Here is a 27,024-nt window from a genome sequence, read left to right on the forward strand (position 1 = left end):
TAAGTGGTTTGAAATCCCTCAAAAGACTTGATGTGTCTGACTGCTCTGAACTTAAGAACATACCAGAGAATTTGGGGGAAGTAGAAAGTTTGGAGGAGTTTGATGCAAGTGGAACTTCAATTAGACAGCCGCCAATGTCTTTTTTTCTTTTGAAGAATCTTAGAGTATTGTCTTTTAATGGATGCAAAAGAATAGTTGTGAATCTTACGGATCAAGTATTGCCTTCTTTGTCTGGTCTGTGTTCTTTAGAAGAACTGGATTTATGCGCTTGTAATCTAGGAGAAGGAGCAGTTCCTGAAGATATTGGCTGCTTATCGTCATTGAGGAGTCTAAATCTGAGCAGAAATAACTTTATTAGCCTGCCTAAAAGCATAAATCAGCTTTCTAGGCTTGAAAAGCTTGCCTTGAAGGATTGCATGATGCTTGAATCATTGCCTAAGGTTCCCTTGAAAGTTCAAAAGGTAAAATTGGATGGCTATTTTAAACTAAAAGAAATTCCAGATCCAATAAAGCTAAGCAGTCTGAAAAGATCAGAGTTCAAATGTCTTAACTGTTGGGAACTGTACAAGCATAATGGCCAAAACAACATGGGTCTGAACATGCTTGAAAAATACCTCCAGGTCTTCTCTTCACCCTTCTCTCTCTCTCTCTCTCTCTCTGAAACATTTTTGTTTTATGATACAGGGCTCATCTCCAAGACCTGGATTTGGTATTGTTGTTCCTGGAAATGAAATCCCAGGTTGGTTTACTCATCAAAGTAAGGAATCTTCAATTAGGGTGCAGGTGCCTTCTAATTATCTAGATGGGTTGATGGGGTTTGTTGCATCTGTTGCATTCAATGCATATGGTAAAAGCCCTTTCTTTTGTCATTTCAAAGTACATGGAAAAGAGAATTATCCTTCGCCCATGTATATAGGTTGTAACTCTATGCAAGCTCTGTCCGATCATCTGTGGTTATTCTATTTATCTTTTGATTATCTGAAAGAGCTTAAAGAACGGGAGAATGAAGCCTATAGCAAACTCGAGTTGTCGTTTCATTCTTACGACCGAGGAGTAAAGGTGAAGAATTGTGGTGTCCGTTTGGTAAATTCTCTGTATACTCCATCATGGGAATCACCTACTGGCCATCTTATTGTTGCAAGCAAAGAAGTAGCTTCTTCATATATTGATTCTTTAGCTAATTCTTCATCTTACAGTCAATGGATGCATGATGTCTTCTTTGGCTTCAGAGGTGAGCACACTAGCAATAATTTCACCCATTTGTATACAGCTCGTCCAGAGAGGCATTATCCGAGATGACATAGAACTAAAGTATCTAAGGGCAGTTGAATCGAGTCTCCTAAGGGACATCAGAAAGTCGGGGCTATCAATTATTATATTTGCAAGAGATTATGCTTGTTCACCTTGGTGGTTCGACGAACTTGTCAAAATTGTTGGATTCATGAAAAAGATGAAATCGAACACTGTTTTTCCAGTTTCAACAGTTTCTTATAATGTCAAGCAATCAAGGGTAAATGCACAAGCAGAGAGTTACACGATTGTCTTCGACAAGGATGAAGAAGATTCTCTACAAGATTTAATAGTTTTACCGATGGAATTTTTCCGTCGGTGTAAGATACATATTCCATCGGTAATTATATTACCGACGGAATCAAAGACGGAAATGATCCGTCGATGAATCGTTCGTCGGTAATGTTTTGTCCGTCGGTAAATCCGTTGGTAATAGAATTACCGATGGATTTACTGACGGAATAGACGCGTCGGTAATAATTTTTTTATTACCAACGGAATTACTGAGGGATTTACCGTCGGTAATTATTGAAAAACATTTTAAAAAAATTCATTTTATAAAATTATAAAATAATTAAATTAACATAAATTAACACTGTATAATATATACTCAAAATGCTTGGAAAAAAGAATAAGAAAATCAATTCAAATAAATTTGCAACAAATAAATAAAATAAAAAAATAAATTCAACTAAAAAAATTCATATGAAAAAAATGAAGTTGCAATTGCTAAAAATTTAAAAATCCTATAAATAAATCTACTAAAAATTGATCTCATATGAAAAAAAAATCTCACAACAACATTTATACAATTATTAAGAACAAAAACAATTAAAAATAAAATAAAGAACAAATATAGTGAAAAAAATCATGAAAAAAGAAGAAAAAAGAAAAAACTTACCTTAATGTAGTTGCAAGTGAAGCTAAAGAGAGAGAAAAAATTTCATTAAGCATATTAATTAAAAAAAAAACTAAGAGGATAAAAGAAGAAAGAAGAAGAAGACATGCCCAAGCATGGAGGAAAAGAGAAGGAGATGAGGAGAGAAAAGAAGAGAAAGAAATAGATAAGAAATGATGTTTTTTACATAAAGTGAAGAAGAAGAAGAAGACATACCTTAATGATGTTTTTTACATATAGTGAAGAAGAAGAAGAAGAAGAAGAAGAAGAAGTAGAAGAACAAGAAGAAGAAGAATAATAATAAGAAACGGGTCTGTCTCTTGTGAAATAAGGGCATTCAGGCTTTTTATTGGGACGCTTTACCGACGGATTTACCGACGGATAATTAAATATTAATATTTTTTAATTATTCCGTCGGTAATTCCATCAATAATATTTAATTTAAATTTTCAATTTCGTAATTTTTTTTCAGAAACCGCCAAAAAATTACCGATGATTTTTCAATCCGTCGGTGATTCCGTCTGTAATATTTAAATGAAAAATTTAAATTAATTGAATTTTTTCAGAAAACCGTCAAATAACACCGACGACTTTTCAATCCGTCGGTGATTTACTCTCTGGAAAATACCGACGGAATATTCCGTCGGTGATTCTCTTTGTAATTAACATGATGAACAGTGTTCACAATTTACCAACAAATTTACCAACGGAATCACCGACGGAATTTATTCCGTTGGTAATTTCGTTGGTAAAAATGACACGTCATCATTTTTTTTTTGCTTTGTTTTAATTTTTTTTCCAACGGTAATTCCCTTGGTATATACCGAGGGAATATTTCCGTCGGTAAAATCCCTCGGAAATTTACCGACGGAAATATTCCCTCGGTATTTCCGTTTGTATTTATCAATTTTCTGGTAGTGATTTCAGTGAAGACATGGAGAAGGTGCGAAGGTGGATGGATATTCTCACCGAGGTCGCCGTTTCATCTGGATCGGAATCATCTACAAGGTAATTAATCATTACTTTACTTCCCCCTTTTTTTAATTTTTTTTTTAATACATTTTTTTTAAAAAAAATAATTTGAATCGATCATTACCACTATAATAATCTCAAATACACTATAATCCTTTCAAAATCCCAAGTTCACAAAACTCTTACGTATTCAAGCCTTTTCTGGAAGTTTAGTCTTGTTTTATCTACATATAGAAACTTGGCATTTATGAAAGATTAAAAACTACTTTTTCGTGCATAATTTTATAGTATTTGGTAAATAACTAGCGATATTTTATTAATTATTTTATATTAAAAAAAAAGACTGACACAAAACCATGTATACAGTGAAGAGAGTTTTAAATTCAATGGCACTAAGAAATCTTGTTTCAGGGTGAATGGCATGGATTGGCCAGTTGGGAATAGGTTTCACAGGACTGACATGCAGTTGGTGCTGAACTTCCGGATGAAGGTCCTCGAGGAAAGATACGAGCTTGATTTTGAGTCCGGTTTAGGTTATTATCTTAATCCTACAAACCACCCTTTTCCTCAAAAAATTTCATGAAACATATAACTAAAAATTTTAAATTTTTTTTTCTTCCCCATAAAATAAAGTATCTTAGGATTTAGTTGAGAAAAAGTCTTTTACCTTTATTAGAAAACTCAATTGAATGAGTGTTTGTCAATTCCTCCCTTAAAAGAGCTTTCAACTAAAATAGTACCCAAAAAGTACCGTGGGAAATTGTTTTAATAAATTATGACAATTCCATTACTAAATATCTATATGATATTTCTCTGTATTTTTGTTCTATTGTTGACACTATTACAAGACCTTCCTGAACTCCGATTGACTTGAACTTTATTTGAAGATAGAGAAATATATTAGGAGACTTCTTATAAGATTTCAACCCGATCTAATAGTTAAATTGAGATTTATGTTTGATATCGTAAACTAGATAGTAGGTAGTTTTATGCAAAAATTCAAATTTGCATATTAATTTATTTACTTAGATCCTCAATATTTTTGAATTAATTCATTGGGCACTCTCATCCATAATCATAATTAAGATTTTCCTCATAGTATTCATCACTTTTGGTCAAAATAGTGTGATTGTACGATGAGCTTATATTGGCGATGAGTGTTTTTCATGAATAAAATCATATATTATTTTATTTATAATTCCACTCTATTATTATTATTATTATTATCATCATCATCATCATCATCGTAGTGTGGACGACGTTGAATGGTGGATTTGTCTCTTGGATCGAGTTCATTTTAGATGTGTTGAGACTAATCATAAAATTATGATTAATAGGGTTCATGGGTCGCCACCTAGTATTTTAATCATTAGAAAACCAAATAGTCTACGAGAGTCTGGGTAAGTGGATTAGTTGTGCATAAGAAAAACGCATCACCCCTAGTGCACCATACCTATGGTAAGCTGCATTATTAATTGGTTGTTGTTTTTGTAAGTCATGTTTCTATTTGTTAGTTTGTCTAAGGTTCAAGAAACGTCTTTCTTGATAAGGCGGTCTCTGTCTTATCAAGCTAAAACCTAACCATTCTAAGGCCAAGATTTTAATGGTGTATTTATTTCTATTTTTGTATCTTTAATACAAGGAGATATACTTTATAGTGTGATTTTATACCATCAAATATTAAAGTCTATAATTAACTCCTAACATTTTTTTTTCAATTCATTTAATTTAATACCGAGAATATGCATTACATTGTAAAATTCACATCCCAAATATTAATAATTTTTTATTATTTTTAAGGTGTTTTTGAAATTTTGGTCAAATGCTAATGGATAATCATAAACTTGTTATGATACTCATTAATTGATTTTTGTGTTTTTCAAAGTATGATAAAAATACAAGTTTTATTTTTTTATAAAATATGCATTAAAATTTTTAGAACTTGGTCATATGCACACAAGTAAAAACATGTTTTTTTTTCAAACAATGAATTTTCTTATTTTTCTTGTACTTTTCTTATTTTTTTTAAAACAAATATATTTAATACTAGGTTAATATCTTACAATGTAAGTTTACAACCCAAATATTAAATGAAATGGTTGGAAAATATGTGAGGGAGCCACAAACAATTTTAAAATGGTCTCTAAATGTTTTTTAGAATTTTTGAAAATTATTTGAGGTTGTTTGGCTAAATCACAAAAGAGGAGAAAATAAACATTACTGGAAAATCAGTAGGGCATGTTTGCCAAACACACTTTTAACTAAAAATCAAAGCCTTAAAAAATATCTTAAGGTTGTGTTTGGCAAACACCTTTTAAGGCAAAATATGGTGTTTTTTTCTTTTGAAAATTTTAAACCATCCAAACACTATCTTATTAAAAATGAACTTAACTCTGCCACGTGGGTTAGGCTTCCTGACCCAAGCCAACAAACACGACCTAAAATCAAAAAAGAAAGAACAAAGATCAATAGAGGGAAAAACATTTGAATTTACTCAAGAACATGAAGAAAAACCTAGAAAACGTAGATTCAAAACTAGACTAAATCACGTCAAATTGAAGGCACACAAGCATGTAAAAAAACATTCAAACAAGATTTTGAGGTTGGATTAACAAAATAAACAACCTAATATTATGATTATTTGATTCTTTGTGAAAAATAAAATGAAAAAAAACAGAAGATGAAATGTCATGATTTCAGTGTTTTTAAATCCTTAGGATCCTAAATTAATAATCAACAAGCTAAAACGCATGTGTAAGAGCCAACAAGAAATAAAAAAGACATGAAAAAAAAAGAATCTAAAGCAATGTTAAACAGATGAACATCAACCTACAAAAGTAATGGAAACCTAAAAAAGGATAGTAGAGACTTTAAACCCAAAAACAACAACCAAAGCCTTGCAATCATAGCTTAAGCATGCTTACACAACTTGTTTGAACCATCAAAACAACAAGAAAAAAAATCAAAACCAAAATAGCAAGCGAAATTCATAATGATAGTAAGTAAAAAATAGCATTCTTTTAGGTAAAAAACAACATTCTCTTAGGCAAAAAACATTGTTTCATTGTTTCTAAACTTAAACCTCATGCTTGCAACTTCAAACAAAGCTAACAAGCTACTCAAAATAGCATAATCCAACAACAACATTAATACTTAACATATCGTTTCATGACTTCAAAATTGATTAACTAATCATTAAAACATGTTAAAATGTATCTTAAACTAACATTTAACACTCCAATAAACAATCTTAAACATCAAACCAAGCCTAAAACAAAAATTAAACATACATATACATAATAAATCATGGCATAAATAAACATCTAAAAACAAGCATCCATTACAATTAAACTAACAAAAAAATTCAAAGGATGCCTAATAAACATTTTGAGCAGCAATTTAAAAGACAAAATAAAGGGGGAAGTAGTGTGCTCATTGAGCTCCATGGCTTCTTTTGATTTAAAAAAAAAAGATATTATTTTTCTTGTAATTGTTTTAAAATGGACTTCTTTCTTTCTTAGGTTTGGTTTTTCTAGAATTTTTCTTCAATCTTTGGTTTTGGTTTGGCTTGTTGGTTAAAAACCTTTATAGGTGTCGTGGAGACAACCATGGCTTTTTTTGATCTTGCATGCTTTATATCTTTCTTAAATTATTTCTTTGTTTCCTTCTTGTCACGAGGGTCACTTATGAAATAGCTTAGATGCCTTGCTATTTGGATCTCCAAGTCATAGGCTCTTATAGCGAGTTGTTCAAAAGTGAACGGCATATTCCCTTGAAGACTATATAAAACTCCCATTGCATTTGATGTACACCTATGTCTATGAAAAAGGCTTCACTTATCTTTTCCTTACAACCAAGGACTAAGTTCCTCTGTTTTTCAATATAGTCCAAGACTAGCTCTTCCTTCTTTTGCTTAGTGCATGCAAGTTCTGGTAATCTTACAACTCATCGAGTGTTGTAGAAGCGTCTTAGGGATTCTTGCTCTAATTGGTCCCAACTATCTAGTTTTCCAACTAGAATCTTAGTGTACCAGTCAAAGGCAACTCCTTTTACAAACAAAATGTTTCACCATCAAGTCTCTACATACTTATGCATTGTTACAAGTCTCAATAAATGAGCTATATGTTGGTTTAGATTATCTTTACCTTTAAATTATTGGAACTTTGGAGGTTGATAGTTTGGTGGCATCCTCATTTCATCGATGATGTTTTTAGTGTATAACTTGGCATGCACAAGAAAGGACTAGGGAGTACCTTCGTAATAAGCGCAAATAGTGTCTACAATCAAATGTTGTAGTTATTAGAGAGTATGTAAGCCCATTGATGATCCAGTAGTGTCCCTAAAAGTATTTTGCACTATTGTTTGATCATGTTGCTCTTGCTTTTGTTTCTTTTCAAGAGCACTTTGGCTTTTTAAAGGATTTTGGTTAGTATTATTCCTAGACTGATCTCTGATCCTTTAGGTGCTTTTAGCATATAGATTTTGAGTTTCTAGTTGATCCATCAATATAATGATCTTAGCATCCTTTTTCTCAATAGATCTTTTCAGCTCCTCCATTTCAAAAGACATATGATGGATACTATTCTCAGAAAGTGATGTCTTAGTGACCATGACTGGCATTTGAGAGTCAAAGTCAGAAGAAGATGAGTAATCTCCTCATCTTTGTCTAGAAGAAATCATAGAATGAGATCTAAACTTTGATCTCATGCTTAAGTGTGGAATCTCAATCCCTTCTTACAGATTTGAAAAAAGGAGTCTTCAAACTTATGTTTTAAGAAAATTGTTTTTTGTTTCCCTCTAATTGAGAATTTTCTCAGTGGAAAAAACAACTTGGACTTTCCAGATTGAGTCTTTAGGCGAGTTGCTGGCAAGGTATCAACTTTAACACCTTGAGAGTTGATTGAAGAATGGCTCACATTTTCTATACTTTCCCTTTTAGATAGTAGATACGTTAAGTCAAGAGATAAGAGGAAGAAAATGTCCCACCAAGCACGCCAAAAATTTATACACACAAAATTTCACGTATTATAAATACACTAAAATGATGACAAAATTACAATAATAAATTTGATTACAAGTAAAAGTGGAAACTCTCTTGAGGTGCTATTCACGTACACAAATTCTCTGATTAACGATCATATCAGGATTTTTTTTTGGATGGAAAGATATTCACATAAGCCCAAAAGCTTTAAAGGTGTGAGATATTAACATGATTTAATAAAAACGAAGAGTATTAACACAAGTTTCAAAACTTTAACTTTATGATGTATAAATTTAGCTTGATTTGATGAACATGAAGAGTATCATACAAGCGTAGAAACTTTAACCGTGTGAGATCTTAACTTGATTTGATTTGATAAAGGAATTAATTTTGATCCCTTGTTTTTTTTTATTTGACTTTATTGAAGAAAATGATTTTGATCCCTTGCTTCCTTGATTTTTTTAATTTCTTTTAAAGAACATTCAAGTATTTGTGTGTGGTCTTTAGTCTCTGTTTTTTTTCTTCTCTTGCGTTTTCTCTTTTGTTTTATATGTCTTCCCTCTTGATTTGGTGACTTTGTTGTCTATTTATACACAGGTCAAGTATAATTTATCTCAAATATCCTTTATCTAGAGGGTATTTTAGAAAAAATGATATGAAAACTACTTAAAATACCTTTAACTAGAGGGATATTAAATTAAGAATCATGAAATGTAATTGGACTAAGTTTTTTAATTTAATGTGAGACAAAAGAATTTAATTTATTTGGTATTAAAGAACTTGGATAATAGATTAGACTTATAGAGATTTTAGAGTCTACATAATAAAAATGATTTTCTCTTTAATCGCTCTTCTTTTAAGAGAATCAAAATGAATTAAACCGATAGTTACAAGGATCGATTTTCAAGTGATCGCAATTTTCCCAATTAGTATAATGAAGTAATGAGTGAGACCTATTCTATTGTGTAGTTTAAAACAAGTTGGGTTTTTCCAGTGTTTTAAAACCCGGACCGGCCCGGCGGGTCGACCCGGCCGACCCGGGCCTGGGACCGGTCCGGGTGGAGGCAAAAACCCGCTCGGGAATTGGCCCGGTGAAACCCGGTCGACCCGGCGGGTCGACCCGGGACCCGGTCCACCCGGTCAAACCCGGGTGAGACCTGGACAATTTTTTTTTTATTGCCAGTCATTAAACGACGTCGTTTTTATCCTTCTAAAATGCCAAAACGTTGAAGACAGTGTGTAGAAGAACGAAGCAAAATCAGTTACAATTGGCAAACCTAATTTACTCACTCTTTGAAACCCAGATGCCCAGCTGAGGAGCTGAGGAGCTGAGGACGTCTTTGAATCTCCTTCTGAAACGCAGCGTCCCGGCCTATTGCACTGGCTGCCTCTTCTGGTTAGTATTTCAAGTTTTCAACTACTATTTCTTTCATTCTTTTTGTCTCATATCACTGTTAGACTTGGAACTTTTGAAGCATAAATAATTGTGTGGTTAAAGCTTGAATCTTGATCTGTTAGATTTAGTTTTTGTCCACAGTTAATACCAATGGATGAGGAAATCCCATTTGGGAAAAGATAATATGGTTAAATAAATAATTCACTTTCAAATAATGTTAGAAAATGATAAAAGGATGAAGATGATTTGTAAAGAATCCAGCGACAAAAGGATTAGGCTGGAAGATGGGAGTATTGAGAGAAAGATGGTGTTTTCATTTGAGTGAAGCGAGAGAGACAGAACATTGAAAAAAGTGGAAGTCACTTTCGAAAGGTGTGATGATGTTTTTTTTTATAGGTGTTTTTTATTTGGTCAACCCGGGTCAACGCATCTGACCCGTGACTCGATCACTTGACCGGGTTGATGACCGGGTCGGGTTTCAAAACTATGGGTTTTTCACAAAAATGTTCCATTAGAGAGAGAGAGAGAGAGATAACAGTTTATAAATAATAAATTATAAGAATATTTATCCAAATTGATGTAATAAATGATAATTGATGATCAAGTCATATTTCCTAGAAACACTAAATTCTTTTCATAAACATGAAAATATACTTGTTTTATCAGTTTATACAAAATAACTGATTATTTATATAACATTTCTATATATAAAAGTGAATATTTTCTATGAGATAGAGAAAGTAGTTATTTCACTTGTTAAGAAGCAATATCTCCCAAGACTTGTTTACATACAATATGTGACAAGAAAATGATTTTGGTAATACTAGACAATGATAGTTTATTCAATATCTAATCAATTAAGAAATGTTTTAATCATGGATTCAAAATCCAATTTGTCATTAAAACTTGCCAGGAATTGCTCAAGCTCAAGTAAATTAAGCAATGCTAACTATTGTTTTGTAATTTTTAGGGACTTGATTTTGTGATTTCTAAGGCAAAAAAGTATGGAATTCCCTTAATCTTGACATTAAGAAACAATTACCATGACTTTGGAGGACGACAACCACAATATATGAATTGGGCTAAAGCTGCAGGAGTGCCAATAAACAATGATGATGATTTTTACACAAATGCAGTTGTGAAGGGCTATTACAAGTACCGTTTCAAGGTGCACATTTTAAGCAGATATGAATGGTATGCTTTTAAATGAATTTAGTGTAAATATTAGCCACAAGCTAATGCTGTAAAGTTTGTCCTTTTTTTTCACACAGGGAGTGTTAATAGGGATCAGCACAATCACTAGAGTTTCTTATCAGGATGAGCCAACAATCATAGAATGGGAATTAATGAATGAACCATGCTGCCAGGTTGACTACTCAAGAAAGACTGTAAATGTAAGAAACAATGCTAGCAACCATGAATAAGTACAGGTAGACATCGAGTTAACTATAATATCATCTGCTAATGATCTCCTTTAAATATAACAGGGATGAGTTCAAGAGATGACACCGTATGTTAAATCCATTGACAACAAGCATTTGTTGTCAATAGGCATGGAAGGCCTTTATGGGCACTCGATTCCTGACAGGAAGCAATACATTCCTGGTTACCAAGTCAGCACAGATTTTATTAGCAACCATCTTGTTCGGGAGATTGATTTTGCTACAATACATGCATACCCTGGCATATGGTAAGCACATTAGGAAAAAATAATCAATAATGATAGTTCATACTGCATGTTTAAAAAGGCAGGTTGCATTAACATGGTTGGTACTGTATTGTTAAATTTATTGGGTATTTGGGCAGCATGATAATGCACAAATGGCATTCATGCAAAGGTGGATGTTAAGTCATTGGATAGACTCGAAGTAAATATTGAAGAAGCCTTTGGTTTTTTCTGAATTTGGGGAAAGATCCAGGGTACAGTACAAGTGTGAGGGATTCTTTCTTAAATATAGTCTATACAAGCATCTACAACTTTGCTAGAAATGGAAGGACGTTTGGTGGTGGCTTGGTTTGGCAAATCTTGGCTGAATGCTTGGAATCATATTATGATGGATACGAGATTGTTTTATCTAAAAATCCACCAACAAGCAATGTCATTGCTCTACAATCTAATAAGATGACGATTGTTGGTTAATTTCGCAAGTGCACGAATCGTAACAAGTAATAAAATGATGAGTAGAGTATCGTCCCCGAGGATTTGTAAAAATTACTACTAATTTTCAAAATCTTTTAAATTATTATCTATTTGAGAAATCGAATGAGATAGTTTACGGAACAAAAATTAATGATTAAAAACAAACAACCAACTAATTAAATATTATTGATGTCGCACGTGTGTGGCGTCGCGGCAAAAACATCCACCTTCAAAATTTATCTTATGTGGCAAATGTGAGGAGACAAGGAATTCTTGTCTCTTATCAACGAAAAATTGGAATGGGAGTCGACACCTAGTATTTTGGTCACTAGGAACCCTAACTGGTCTCAGAGATCGGGTACAGGGACTGGTTGCGTAAAGGGAAGGTATAAGCACCCCAAATACGCCCTATCTAAGGTAAGCTGCATTGTTTTATTGTCTGATAAAATCTAAGGTCTTGTCGTGTTTTCTAGTTGTTGGTCCGTCTATGGTTTAAGAAAAGTCATCCTCGGTAAGGAGATCCTTATTTTATCGGGTAATTCTGACGTCAACAAAAAGAATTTAATATCCGGAATACGTCTTACATATAAGATCATAACCCTAGATATTAAAAGAAAACAAAATAATTTTTTTAGAATTTTTGAAATATTGGCCTAGTTCTCGCGACTTTAATAAACTGGTTATTAAAGCCAAAATGCATGTCAAAAACATATTTTTGAAATTTTCTTTGTTGTATTCAAATACAATATGATTTTTTTTTATTTTTGAGAGACTTGGCCGTATGCATGAAAACAAAATATTTTTTTTATTTATGTTTATTATTTATTTTTTAATGTCTTGACAAAAACCAAGTATTTTAATACTGGATTTGTATCTTTACAATATAAAAATACAAACCAGTATGGATCAAAATGCATTAAAAAAAATTGCAGAAAATCATATTTTTTAAAAAATAATATTTGGAGAATTTAATTTTTTTTGGGCTGGGCCCAGCCCGGCCCCCAGTGACCTGGCTGGGCCACCGAAAGCACGCGTGAATTTCTTCACGCGTGCATCAACAGTGCGAAGGTAATTAAATTACCTTCGCACAGTAACTAAAGCTCATTTGCAAGAATAAGAGAGGAAATGTGTATACCTGGTGCTGGAGGTGACGATCTGTATTTTTCAGTCTTCCTCGTCTGCGTTCGTCTCGGTCATCTGTCTTTAGCTCAAAACTCCTATGTTTATTCGTTATCCTTCTGTTGGTGTTTCCTTCTGTCAGCTGTTCGTTCTTCTCTTTAGCCTCTTCCTCTGGTTTTCTGAAATGCTCGGTTTACAGTAGTCGCTGAAGCCGGTTCGTTATGTGATTATGTCTGCCTTTTGTTTTTCACTTCTCTGCGTCCGTCCCGCTCCCTTTCTTTTTTTCTGCCTCCTCCTGTGTTTCCCCTTCTCCCTCTGTTTTTTTCCTTCTCTGTCGCGTTCCCCTTCTGTTTTCTTCCTTCTTCTTCCCGGCTCCTCTCTGTTTTTTTTTTTTCCTGTTCCCTGGTGCAGCTGGAGGCGAAGCTGTTGCTTGGGGACGAAGACGATGGTGAAGCTGATAGGTCGAAGCTCTCTCTTCTTCAGTTCTTCCTCTATTCTTCCCTCTCTCTGTTTTTTGCTTTCTGTGTATTTTTAAATCTTTTTCCCTCCCTCTGTTTTCCTTATGCTTTCTCCATTTCTCCACCCCGGGTCTCCCCTGTTTTCTTTTTCTGCTGTCTCCTTCCTTTTTCCTCCCCTCTGCACTGGCTTCGTGGTGGTGCTGCTGCTCTCGTTGGTTCACAGTGGTGGCTTCGCCGTTGCAGACGAAGATGACAGTGTGGAAGGGCTGTTCCACCAACACTGCTTCCTCTCCTCCTGTTGCTTCCTCTATTTTTTTTCTTTGCTGTCCCGTTCCTCCTCCTCCTTTTCTTTCTCCTCACTGTCACCTCTCCTCTCTCCTTTCTCCCTTTGTTCTCTTTTTTCCTTCTGTCGTTCTCCCTCCCTTTTGCTTGGTCCCTCCTCTGGCTTTTATAGCCAGACGATGCATGCGTTATGGCAGGCATATGGTAACGGCTGGCGTGCATTATGGTGGTGAGGAAATCAGCCGCGAGACATGCCCTTGATTGCAGCTCCACCGCTCCCGTTTTTTACCGCAGAAACCGTTGCTTGAAGACAGTGAGCAGTGTGCAGTAATTCTTAATGCAACGGCGCCGTTTCAATTTCAAAATGATATTTCTGATTTGGTCCTTGGATGTTTTTACTATTTTGTAATCAAGCCCTCCCCGGAAAAATTGTAATTGGATTCTTTGATTTTAGCGCCTTTTCCGGTTTGGTCCTTGGTTTCGGATTGTTTCAATTAAGTCCCTAATTGGCTATCAAATTTCAATAACTATGCAATTAAGCCACTGATTTGGCCAAATCAACTCTTTAAAATTATAATTGGACTCCAGAACTTTAATTTCATCCAGTAAAAGCCTAAATTGACTTAAAAATCTATTTTTCTTGCAATCAAACCCTTCATAAATTCAATTAAACCTTAGATAAAATTTAATTGAGTCCATAAATATCTGATTTTAGACTTTTTTTTCTGAACTTGAATTTTCTTTGTCAACAGGGCTCTTATAATGTCAAATTTCAATTCTTGTATTTCTGAACCTCCTCAACCAATTCCTAGACATTTTATGGGAGTTCCAGCATCATTTTCTCACTTCTATTTTTTTTTATTCCTTCCGAATATATTTTTTGATATGTATTTTTTTGTATTTTTTTCATTTTTTGTGGGGAACCCAAAAATGGGTAACAACAATTGAATTCAATTCTACTTGTTCTAGGATTTCTGACTTACCGTAACTATTCATATGTGAACTTCCTCAAATGAATTAATTACTCCTAACGTTGATAATCAGGTTTTTCTAATTTAAACATTAATCTCTCTCGAGTATCAATGAATTATTTCGACAAGCAAACTTTATGTTTTCTATGAAATTTCTGAACTTGTTAAAATTTATTAAGTACTGTAAAACCTTTAATGATTACAAAAGTTTCTAGGATATCTCTATACTATAGATTTCTTAAGGTATTTCAAACAATGGCTAAAACAATTATCACTTCTCAGTTTCAAATTGAATTCCAAATCATGCAGATGTTGGCTAAACATACACAAGCATTAAATATAGAATGAAATACTCAACAACTAATGTAATAATTCAATCAAAGAAATTGTCCACATATTCATAGTAAGGTTACATAAAAAATCCTGGAATAAAAGTCTACTCTATAGTTAAATTAAAGAGAAACAAACTTGATACGATGAACATCACTCAAAAGCAGAGAATGATAGTAGAATAGATAGGTGTCCTCCAATCTTCTTTGATTTTCATCCCCCTATTTGTCTCTGTTTTTGTCTTACTTTGTGACGCCTCCTCTCTTGTTTTTGGTGTATTCTAAGGTCTCTATATGTCTCTCTGTCTCCTCCTGAACCCCTGTAATTTTCTCTTTTATATTCTGGTCTTTTTACCCCCAGATGGAAAGAAGAAAATTTCCTTCTCTATTTCGTATTCCTTTCCTATCCGGATATTGCGAGCTAGATTTGAGGCAGGAAACGTGAGAATTCAAAGATCTCTATTTCTGGAGAAATTGTATAAGCTCAAATCTTCTTTCCAACGACACCAATCTTGCAATTTTTGGACCTCTGAGACTTGAGATATGGGCCATAACCCGAGACAGCATTTCGAGTGCAAGAAGTTCGGGTCTGATTCAATCCCTGTTTTTCGACTCGCTCTTTGGGCTTCGAAACAGCAAAAATGAGTTATATATATGCCCTTCATATGTTTTGTAGACCTTAATCTTAGATATTTGAAAATGATGACAAATGCCTGGAATTGAGTTGTATAGCTTCCTTTGCAGCCCAAAATCAATCAATGTTTGGTTTTACTGTCGGATTATGCCTAGTCAGTAATCTAGTATCTGAAAACACATTAATTTCCTCACGAGGTCAATAGTTCAAAAAGGGATCCACAATTCTAATTAACTTGTGCAACACATCCAAAATATTTCAAAATCAAGCATGAATAGTGAAAAATATACATGCTAAAAATTCCTTTATCAACGACTCTCGAACAAATTCATATTGAGAAGCTGAACTTGAATGTATATATAGGATTGAGTTAGAAAAGTGTTTCAAGTAGTCCATTATCTCAATAAAGCTAGTGAGAGAAAGATTAGAAGCAGAAGATAGACATATATGGGTAGTCAGGTAGATGGAAGATGTTGTTAGTGTTGGGGTGTTGGAGTTATTGTTGAAATTGTCAAACTTCATTCAGTTAATAATTGCTACTGGTTTGGACACGTAGGTGGAGTCTAACTGTTTTCCTTAACTATTTACCACATAAAGTGTCGGTTGTGTTATTTCAATCATATCTCTTTGTAAAGCTTATATAAAGCTTATATAAGCCAACAGTCTACTTTGAATTCAATAAATATCAATTCAGATAATTTGAGTGGATTGCTTTGTGCTTAGAGCTTACAACAATTTCGTATCAGAGCTCATCACGGGGCCTGATTGTGAGAGAAAAGAAACCACAATTTATTAAGTAGGGTGAAAAGAGAGAAAGATCAGACAAGAAAAGAGTAAAGAGTGGATCAAAATGTGGCAGCTGAAAATAACTTCGTTCAACCTGCAATTCTAACTTTGCAACCAAACTGCTTCATATAGCTGAGCTAAATATTACTCAAAATATTTTTTTGGTGTCCACAGTGTTGAGGATGTACCTAACAGCGAAACAGAAAAGCTTCAGTTATTCCCGCTGTTTATATTTTTTGTGTTATGTGTTAGGTTTGGCATCTTGTCCTTGATTAGGTTCCTCATCTAACCATTTTCAGCTAACATGTTCAAGGAATATGTTCCCTCTTTTGTAAATCTTATATGAACTTGCTAGTTCTCCAGCCTTGTATATTTTTTGATCTGATATATATTTACTTACCTTTGATCAAAAAAGAAAAGCAAATAACCTCAACCAAGTCCTCTCAGCCCTGTGCACATGAGGAAGTTAGCCAATCAGTTAAAAAATAGCGTGGTAAGGAGCCATTGCACTGATCAGAGGCACATTCTTTCCCATGCATGCTTTATCACTAAATTACCATTCCACCTGCGTCTGCAACTTTGATGCTACTGTTGCAGCATCATTTTATCTATCATTGATCCCATATTGCATCCATTTGTTATGCTAGAAATCATATAATTTGAATATCTTCAAATGTATCATGCATCAAAGCATCCATAGAAACACTTGAATATCTTCAAATGCTTCCCGAATCTATTGTAAATGAACTTATCAACTACATTGCACATTTTGTGATGACAAAACATGCACTGTTTCTGTTTTAAAATCTCGAAGAAGAGTACTCCAAGTCTTATAAGAGACCTTCAAGCTGATTGTAATCTTATAAAAGAATGATTTTTGCACAACAAGACACCATATGAAGGTATTGGAAGCTCACTTGAAGTGTAGTTAACTTTCTGGTTTTGATCAATTTATTGAGGAATGAAACCTTATCAATAATATATATCATCATTAAGAAAATCAAATGGCTCAATTAAGCTGTTAATTAATGGCTCAGTGTTTAAATTAGCAAAATAGATTCATGGAATTTCTGATTCTCATTTTACTTGCTGATTCATGGATATTTCTAAATGTATTGAGCAACCCAAAGTTTTTCATTTTTCTTACCGATCCTCATGCAAATGCTATTCTTTGTTCTTTTCCCCCTTCAAACTAGATTAGGGTTGCATGTGTTTCCAGCACTAGTTATCAATTTTAAATTTTCTTGCAAATGTTCCATACATATCACCCTGTGCTTCAATACCATAAGAATAGTTGCACCCCCCGCCCTCCTTCCACAATTAGACACACCATCGTTTACCATACAAACATTTATGAATTTAACTACAATTTCTAGAACATGCTATTTCGCATTTCTACCATGCAAGAACACATAAAACTTACGATGTTTATTCAAACAGGATGTTTAGTTGAAAAGAATGAAGCATATTTGTTAAACAAAAAGTTGGATCGCATGATGGTCCTCACTTTTGCTAATAAAACTTGAGACTGCTCTACCAATATGCACATGTTTTTGTGGATATAATGATATAGTTAGGATTACGATAATAGGTGATTTCGAGCAGTCAGGTGTGGTTCTGCAATAATTAGATGAGGATCTGGATCTGGACAGATTATATGAATGGTGCAGCAAATACATTTATGGACCCGTGGGACAGGTTTAGGCTCAAGAGACCAAAACTTTTAATCTGATCATTGGATCGTGCTCAAATATTTACAAGAGTATCCTGAGGTTGCTTTCCTCAAAATAATATGGAATCGCTACTCTGAGTGTCAGATCTTTAGATTTCAAGAATCTCGTCTGAGGCCCTGATTTTGATAATTTTTGTGATTTTCCTTGTTATTTTTGGATTTTCTATTTCTTTCGGATTTTATCCTTTCATTTGTAATTTCAAGTTTTTGTTTTTTTTCGTTGTTAAGATAGGGTTTCTAGCCTGTTTAAGGCTTTGTAAACCTTTTAAAGAGGCAGACTTCAGTATTATTAATTAGAGAGAATAAATCAGTGAATTTAGGGTTCATATCTGTCGCCCTTTTTGCTCATAAAAAAATATGTGTTTTTTGTTTATTATTATCTTTAGCTTCCACCCGTATCATATAATTTAAATAAAGTCCTAGTTTTGCTTTGTTGCTTGCTTATACCTATTCTCTAAAAATATCCATGATGTAAGCTTTCCCCCTATCATGTGCTACGCCAATTAGGTGTGTTTGAGAGTGTGGTTCCGGTTGCTTTTCATAGTGCTTTTCACTCGGAAATGCATCAAAATAATTTTTTTTATTTTTTAAAAATCATTTTGATATTAGCGTATCAAAATGATCTGAAAACACAAAAAAAATATATTAATTTAAAACAATGTCAAACTCGTGAGTTTATTTATAAATTCATATGAATTAAGATATAACATGTGAAATTAAATAAAAAATTTAAAAATCAACAATCTCGATTAAATTCGATTAAAATCAGGCAAACTTGATAAAATCAATAAACTTGGACCAAGTTTACTCATTTTTACAAAATTAAGTTTGTAAAAGAAAAAGATAAAGAAGAAGCATGCAGGTGTGGAAATGGTGGGTCTTGAGTCGCCAAACCCATTGCTTTCTTTACCTACTCTGCTCTGCTGAAGAGAAAGAGCATCATGTGCTGTTCCTCTCTCCCTCTCTCTTCTCCCGAGCTGGATAGAGGAGGCGAAGTAACCAAAGGCAAAGAAAAATGTACTGCTGTGTTCATTAAAGTAACAATTAATTCATATGCATTACTAGTTTTTTTTTTCCCTCGCACTAAAACTATTACTATTGAGAAAGAAGAAGACTTACATGCTTCTTCTTTATCTTTTTTTTTTATTATTATTATTATCATTGACAGCTAATTTATATGGCTGTCAACAAAAGAGCCCGGAGTTAGGGCAGGCAAAATAAAGTAGATTACATGGCTGTAAAAGAAACAGAAGACGGAAAACTCACTTTTCTATATCTATGATTATTTCTTTTTGAATAGGTGTGATTGTTGGAACAAGAATATTAAGGACCTGTTTGGTTAGTGTGGAAATAACCAGGCATGTATGGTATTTTATTTTTTGAACGTAAATGTCCAGCTTAAAACAAAATTTTCTCCAAGAAATCATAAAAAAATTAAAATTCCTTATGATTGTTGATAATAATCTTGCCATAGCATGTGAAAATTCTTCGATGTTTCATTTCTGACTTCGGAGGCCCTACCCTGGCTTTTGACAGGAAGGTGCCAGGCTGCCAGCTGTCCAATGCGCGTCATATTCCACTTGCATTGAAAGTAATCTTCTTCACAATCTCATAAGAAAAAATCCAGGACGTTTACCAGTACGAGTTTCTGCTCTAAAGAAACCGGATAAAAAACAGAGAGTGAAGGATCGAGGGTGTAAGAGAGGAGAAAAATCAGAGAGGGAGAGGGGGATCTGGAAGTTACACAGTTGGAAGAGGCCAGAAGAAGAAAGAATTGGGCTTTGGCTAGATCTGTCGCCTCTCTACTCAACTCTTCCCACACGGTTTGTCTCTGCTACGTGCATTCGTATTCAACTAGTAGAAATTTGGTTTCTTAGTAGAATTATGTTCCAGCTTGAGTTTGCCAAATCTCTTGCTCTTAACTTTTTGTTTCATGTTTGAACTCAGGAGAAGGCTAGTTAAGAGTTAAGAAGACTAGAAGGAATCAATCAGTATTAATTTATTGCTACTGGGATTCCCATGGCCTCATCCAGCATGCAGAAAGCAGCCTCATCTTCTTATTCTCCTCCCCAATGGAAGTATGATGTCTTCCTTAGTTTTAGAGGCAAAGACACACGGAATAACTTTACTAGCCATCTATATTCTAATTTGGAACAAAGAGGCATCGATGTATACCTGGATGATAGGGGGCTAGAGAGAGGAAAGACCATCGAACCTGCTCTCTGGCAGGCCATCGAAGATTCAAGATTTTCAATCGTTGTGTTTTCAAGAGATTACGCGTCTTCACCATGGTGCTTAGATGAGCTTGTCAAGATTGTTCAGTGCATGAAAGAGATGGGGCACACTGTTCTACCAGTTTTTTATGATGTGGATCCATCAGAGGTAGCCGATCAGAAAGGGAATTATAAGAAGGCTTTCATTGAGCATAAGGAAAAGCACTCGGGAAATCTGGACAAGGTAAAATGCTGGAGTGATTGTCTCTCCACAGTGGCCAATCTATCTGGTTGGGATGTACGGAACAGGTAAACTAAACCTGTTTATATTTATTTTGGAAGGAGTTATTACTGTGTCTCACATGTCTTAGTTCGATATCCTTGTAGATTTTATTATTGAGTTTATGTACCTCCTAAAAGACTTAATATCCTTGTGGTGGGTGATATTTATTAGTAATTGATCATTTCTTTATTTGATGTAGAATATGTTATCTAATAATATCTTTTTATCCTTTTCTTCGAATGTTTACTACCAAATTGTTTGTTAAAAAAAGAAAAATATAATATCGAAAAACTAATATTGAAGCCACAGTTATTAAACCCGGCCCAGCCCGGCGGGTCAACCCGGTGGCTGGACCGGTCCGGGTTTAATAAAAGACCGGCTGTGGCAACAGCCCGGCCAAACCCGGGAGACCCGGGTGACCCGGGCGAACCCGGTTTTTTTTTTTTTTTCAAATGTGGGATTTGAAACCCATTAGTATATATACTCTATGTTCCCATGAAAAAAACCATGTTTTTTCAATGTGGGATAGAAAACCTTTTGGTTTAAATATTTAAACTTAAAAGGATAACATAGTATCTTTTCAATGTGGGATTTGAAGCCCTTTCATATATATACTCTATGTTCCCATGAAAAAAACCATGTTTTTTCAATGTGGGATTTGAAACCCATTAGTATATATACTCTATGTTCCCAAGAAAAAAATCATGTTTTTTCAATGTGGGATAAAAAACCTTTTGGTTTAAATATTTCAACTTAAAAGGATAATATATTATCTTTTCAATGTGGGATTTGAAACTCATTAGTATATATACTCTATGTTTCCAAGAAAAAAGTTATGTTTTTTCAATGTGGGATAAAAAACTTTTTTAGTTTAAATACTTTAACTTAAAAACTTAACATAATATCTTTTTAATGTAGGATAAAAAACTTTTTAAAATATTCTTTTAAACTTCATAATATGTATAATCTATATTTACATGGATTTTTTCATATGAAATATTAAAACTTTAATTTTTTTTTAATTTTTCCGGGTTAATCCGGGTTGACCCGAGTTGACCCGGGTTGACCCATGAAACCCGGGACCCGGTCCCTTTGCCGGGTCAACCCCCGGGCCGGGTTTAATAACTATGATTGAAGGCAAGTGATTGAGTTTTCATGGCGAGCTTGACAAATGACAATACACAAAAGAAATGTTATGTCGAATAATCTTTTCGAAAAAGAACTCTTAACAATTTAAAATCTAAAAAGTTCTTCTATAAAAGCATATCATTGCAAGATAAATTGATCAATTGACATGGCAATTTAAGAAGTGATCGAGCTTTTTCTTGGAAAACAATTAGAGGATAACTTAGTGGCCAACAAAAATTGATAGTGATTGGTTTTTTGCCTGTCAAAACCATACTTAGTGCTTTTTGTGTTCTTACATGCATGCTATTCTATATTTCAAGTAACAATATTTCATGTTTTCGCACACTGCATGCTTAATGTTTTTGCCCCTTTTACGCAGGGACGAGTCACAATCAATTAAAAAGATTGTTGAATATATACAGTGCAAACTAAGCTTCACTTTGCCAACAATTAGCAAAAATCTAGTTGGAATAGATTCTCGTCTGAAGGTATTGAATGAATATATAGACGAACAAGCAAATGATACTCTCTTTATAGGGATATGTGGAATGGGTGGCATGGGAAAGACAACTGTTGCAAGAGTCCTGTATGATAGGATTCGTTGGCAATTCGGTGGCAGCTGCTTCTTAGCAAATGTGAGAGAAGTTTTTGCAGAGAAAGATGGACTGTGTCGTTTACAGGAACAACTTCTTTCGGAAATCTCAATGGAGCTTCCCACTGCACGGGATTCTTCAAGAAGGATTGATTTGATAAAGCGCAGGCTGCGGCTTAAAAAGGTTCTTCTTATTCTCGATGACGTAGATGATGAAGAACAATTACAGATGTTGGCTGCAGAGCATGGAACGTTTGGTCCAGGGAGCCGGATTATCATAACGAGCAGAAATAAACATGTGCTGGATAGCCATGGTGTTACTAGAATATACGAGGCTGAGAAATTAAATGATAAAGATGCTCTTATCTTATTTAGCTGGAAAGCTTTCAAAAGAGACCAGCCTGCCGAAGATTTATCGGAACTGTCCAAGCAAGTTGTGGGTTATGCTAATGGCCTTCCACTAGCTCTTGAAGTCATAGGTTCGTTCTTGCATAAAAGAGGTCTGCGTGAATGGAAAAGTGCAATTGATAGAATGAATGACATTCCTGACAGGAAGATTATTGATGTTCTTCGCATTAGTTTTGATGGCCTCCATGAATTAGAGAAGAAAATATTTTTAGATATCGCTTGCTTCTTGAAGGGGATGAAAAAGGATCGTATAACAAGGCTACTTGACAGTTGTGGGTTCCATGCAGATATTGGGATGCAGGCTCTTATTGAGAAATCCCTTATAAGAGTCTCACGAGATGAGATAAGGATGCATAATTTATTACAGAAAATGGGTGAAGAAATTGTTCGTTGTGAATCCCCTGAAGAGCCTGGAAGACGCAGTAGATTGTGCACGTACAAGGATGTCTGCGACGCACTGAAGGACAGCACAGTGAGTAGTAGCTGATATATACAGAACATTCATTATCCATAAGATTTCATGCTCCATCTCTACTCTGTAATAGCTTCTTACCTCTCCTTCCTCTTGGTCGACAGGGAAAAATAGAAAGTATATTCGTGGACTTGCCCAAAGCAAAAGAGGCACCATGGAACATGACAGCCTTCTCAAAAATGACCAAACTAAGATTGCTCAAAATTCACAACGTGGATCTTTCTGAAGGACCTGAGTATCTCTCAAACGAGTTACGATTCCTTGAATGGCATGCTTACCCTTCGAAGTCATTGCCAGCTTGTTTCCGTCTGGATGACCTTGTTGAACTCTACATGTCTTGCAGCAGTATTGAGCAATTATGGTGCGGGTGTAAGGTAAGACCCACTAGCTCTGTATTTATTTCTATCTTTTCATAAGCCATCATAAACCACAGAGGGCATCAAAGGGAATGGTGAAACAAGAGAGAACATGAAGCAAAAGTATAGTAGACATAGGACAAGGACACCGATACGTGACAAATTGTGATAGGATTCCCTTGCACTCTCGGCTCTCATGTGAGATTTCAATTTAGAGAGAACAAAAAAAAAACATATAATAGACAAGTGCGTGCAAGCAAGCAAAGAACTACGTGACAATTGATTTTTAAAGGATATTTTATTTAAAAATATATTAAAATAATATTTTTTATTTTTTAATTTTTTAAAATTTATTTTTTATATAAATATATTAAAACTATCCAAAAGCACTAGAAAAATTAATTTAAAATAAAAAGTTAAATACAATGAGTTATTGTGTTGTAAAAGAAAGAAATAAAAAGTATAATATATATATAAAGTCTTCGGTCAAAGGTTATTTTTGTTTTTTCTTTAAATTGATTTTTTTGTTATTTACTATTTTGTCAAGGGTATTATGAATTTTTTAACCAAAATTATATAATATTAAATTTTAAAAAGTTGTTGACATGTTTGTTGCATGTGTCAGCATTTATGAGGCGCTTATGCACTTCGAGCAACGTTTGCAACACCTCCACGTTGTAAAAATTGCTCTTTTGTCGTGTCGTTGAATGTATTATCGTGTCCTCTTTTTCATGTTGTAACGTGTGTCAGTGGCAATTAAGCAGTTTATCGTGGGTGGACTTTTCTTTTCTTTTTTCTCCTTATTGCCCCCCTATAAATTACATATTGGTCTTTTTTGTTTTTTATATTTCTAATTTTCTACTTCTATCCTTTTTCGTTTAATTTCTTCTTCTTTTTTCCTAATTTGTTTTGTAAAATTTTTATTTCTTTTAAATTTAGTCATTTAACTTCAATTTCTTATATATTATTATTTTCAATTTGGTCCATATTTTTTTTATTCTGAATTTTTTCCTTGGGTCTTTAATAAAAGTTTTATTAGTTTTCAATTTCACACTTCAATCCAAGTTTATGGGGTGTTATTATTTCAATTTGTCCCTTAATTTTTTTTTATTGGATTTATTTTTCAATTTACCCTCCAATATAAGTTTTTAGTTGCCCTTTAATTTATTTTCACCATCATTCTTTTAATTACCATTTTTTTTTATTTTAGATTCTCTTGTGTGGTTAATTTTTTTCCCGTTGCATTCTTCGACATTTAATATGTTGGGTAATATGCTTCGCTATTTTTTCTATGTATGGTATTTCTAATTTAATGACCTAGGTCATGAATTTTAAAAGTTAATGCGGATCGACATTCTTTTTCTTTATTTATTTTCTTTCATTGTTCGACATTAATTTTTTTTAGAAAAAGAATTTGCCTTAGTGATTTTATTTAATTTTTTTCTGTCGGGTTATCCCGATCTCATTACCTAAGCTACAGGTTTATAAGTTAACTCAGGTTGGCTTGGCTCTTATTACTTAGATTACATGTCTGCTACACTATCTTCGGTTGACTCGAGCTAAGTTTTTTGTTCTTTATTTAATATAATTTCTTACTTACATAGATTTCTTTCTAAGGTATGTGATCTTTTAAAACAAAAAATTATTTGTTTATTATCGTTGCATGTTCTGTTATCATTGAATTAAAATAATTTCAACTTATTAAACTTTGTTAGTGCTATAACCTGAGTCGTTGATTTCTCTTATTTCTTTAAAATGCACTTGCTACTCTTAAACATCGTTTCTTACAGAAAAAACATTGGCTTATGCCTAGTATATATTATATATGAAAATAAGAATAGTTTTCTTAGATTTTCTCTATCGAAAAATTCCAATTAAAATTACTGAAAGTTTTTTACGATTTTGGATAAATCTCTCCACCCTTTATATCCTCCTAGTATATACCTGAATTGGTGGCCAATACTACGCTGTAACCTAGACTAAATTTCAAGGTTAACAACTTTGCCCTGCGTTTTTTGTTTTTTTAGAAAGAGAATCATGGAGTGAACCCAACACTGGAATGCTCGATTCTTTGAACCATTTGAATTCCTTCATGCTCTGAAGCTTTGTTTGGGTATCTTTAATCATTGAGGTTTTTTTATGCCCACAGTTTGTTTGAGCACTTTTAATCATTAAGGATTTTTTTATGCCCCTAGTGTAGGGTGTGATTCTAGCCAAAGTTAATTTTCAAGAAAGATTTGCTAGGCTCAAATCGCAAAGGATTTTTTTTAGCCTTGTGAAATGATTATCAGCGATTATCTTTTCTCATTTCAAACGCATGCATTCAGAATCGAAAAAGCCTTGCTTTCTCCCAAGCGAATATGCAAAATGGTTTCTCATTATTTATTCAGTTAAAACTCGGCTTTGAAGTCAACTTATGGTGTTTGGGTTGTTCTTCAGGGTTTTTTTTTTTAGGTGATCACTTGAATTTCTAGAACTTGTTCGTTAGAATATACACCAATTTGATTTCTGTTTTGTATTAAATTTTGTTTTCCCAAAAATCTTTGTGAAAGTATGGGATCATGCGTAGTTTTTGGAGAAAAGAGGAACACATCAAAGAATTCTTGATACAATGGTTTTGTGAGTAAAGGGTGTGTTTGTGCAGGTGTGTTATTTGCATGAAACAACAACTGAACACAAGAAAATATATGATTTTATTAAAAAGAACAACTCATTTGACAAAAAGTCTTGTGGAATTATGAGCCAAATTGCCAACAAGACTAAAAAAAGTTGAAATAAGACAAAATCAAAATAACTTTGCCGACATGATTAGACTGAGACAATTATTTTAGACACAATAGGGGCAGGATCCATTTTCTAATTATGGTACAAAATTTCATCCTCTATCATGGACATCCTCGAGAATACACGTTGCCTTCTTCACACCCTGCTTTGACCATCGGTGCTCTCAGATTTCTCGGGCATTCCGTCTCTAGTGCGTTTACTGATCCACTGCTTGAAACATGATTGGGTAGGGAGTTCGCACTCACATTTGAAGTTTCTTCGAATGTTATCCACCCAGCTTTAATTAATTGCAAGAGCTTCTTCTTGAATGCACTACACGTATGAATGTTATGTCTTGCAGCATCAGCATAGTACTCGCAGGTGAGGTCTGTTTTGCACAAATTGAGGTAAGGTGGCTGCAGAGGCGGGAGGGGTTCTAGAGCTATATGTCCGACCCTCAGTAGCTTTTGGTACATCTCATTTAAAGGCAATGGTAATAGGGGTAGTTGTTCCTGGATCCTTTGATAATTTTTCTTCGGGAAATTTTCAACTTGGTTTTTGACTTGAAAGTTTTGGGGCTTCAGTTTTTTGGTGAGAAATGAAGAGTTGAGATTGATGTTGCTAATCTGGGATGGGGCGTGATAGTTTTGAAATTGATTTGTCCTACCCTTGTAGCCACCTTCAACATGGTCACCCTCTTTCATTTTCCCTTCGAACCCTCTTTTCTCAATAGGTACGAAAATTCTTCCACTTCTAACTCCTTGCTCTATGCGCTCAGCTATTGCTATAGTATCAGTAAATTGCTGGGTCGAACTACCCAT

The 27,024-nt window shown here is 34.0% G+C and overlaps 2 protein-coding genes and 1 long non-coding RNA gene across 3 annotated transcripts in view; 2 read left to right on the forward strand and 1 right to left on the reverse strand.

The window, feature by feature from the left end:
• Positions 1–3,213, forward strand: part of LOC18104367 (uncharacterized) — a 48,351-nt gene extending 45,138 nt beyond the window's left edge. Inside the window, exon 3 of the transcript XR_008057097.1 lies at positions 3,197–3,213. The gene's annotated coding sequence lies outside the window, so the exon portion shown is untranslated. The remainder of the gene's footprint in view (positions 1–3,196) is intronic.
• The window catches only part of LOC18104369 (TMV resistance protein N), an 87,919-nt gene that overhangs the window by 53,314 nt on the left and 7,581 nt on the right, over positions 1–27,024 (forward strand). Inside the window, 2 exon segments of the mRNA XM_052446414.1 lie at positions 21,992–23,084; positions 23,189–23,458. Of these exon segments, the coding sequence (XP_052302374.1) occupies positions 21,992–23,084; positions 23,189–23,458 (1,363 nt within the window).
• LOC112323764 (uncharacterized) lies at positions 10,982–13,015 on the reverse strand. Its single transcript, XR_002977222.2, has 2 exons — positions 12,813–13,015; positions 10,982–11,217 (listed from the first exon to the last, which is right to left on the reverse strand). It is a non-coding gene; the product is annotated as an uncharacterized LOC112323764 (long non-coding RNA).

Source organism: Populus trichocarpa, chromosome 13 (genome assembly GCF_000002775.5).
Source record: "Populus trichocarpa isolate Nisqually-1 chromosome 13, P.trichocarpa_v4.1, whole genome shotgun sequence".
NCBI classification, from domain to species: Eukaryota; Viridiplantae; Streptophyta; class Magnoliopsida; order Malpighiales; family Salicaceae; genus Populus; species Populus trichocarpa.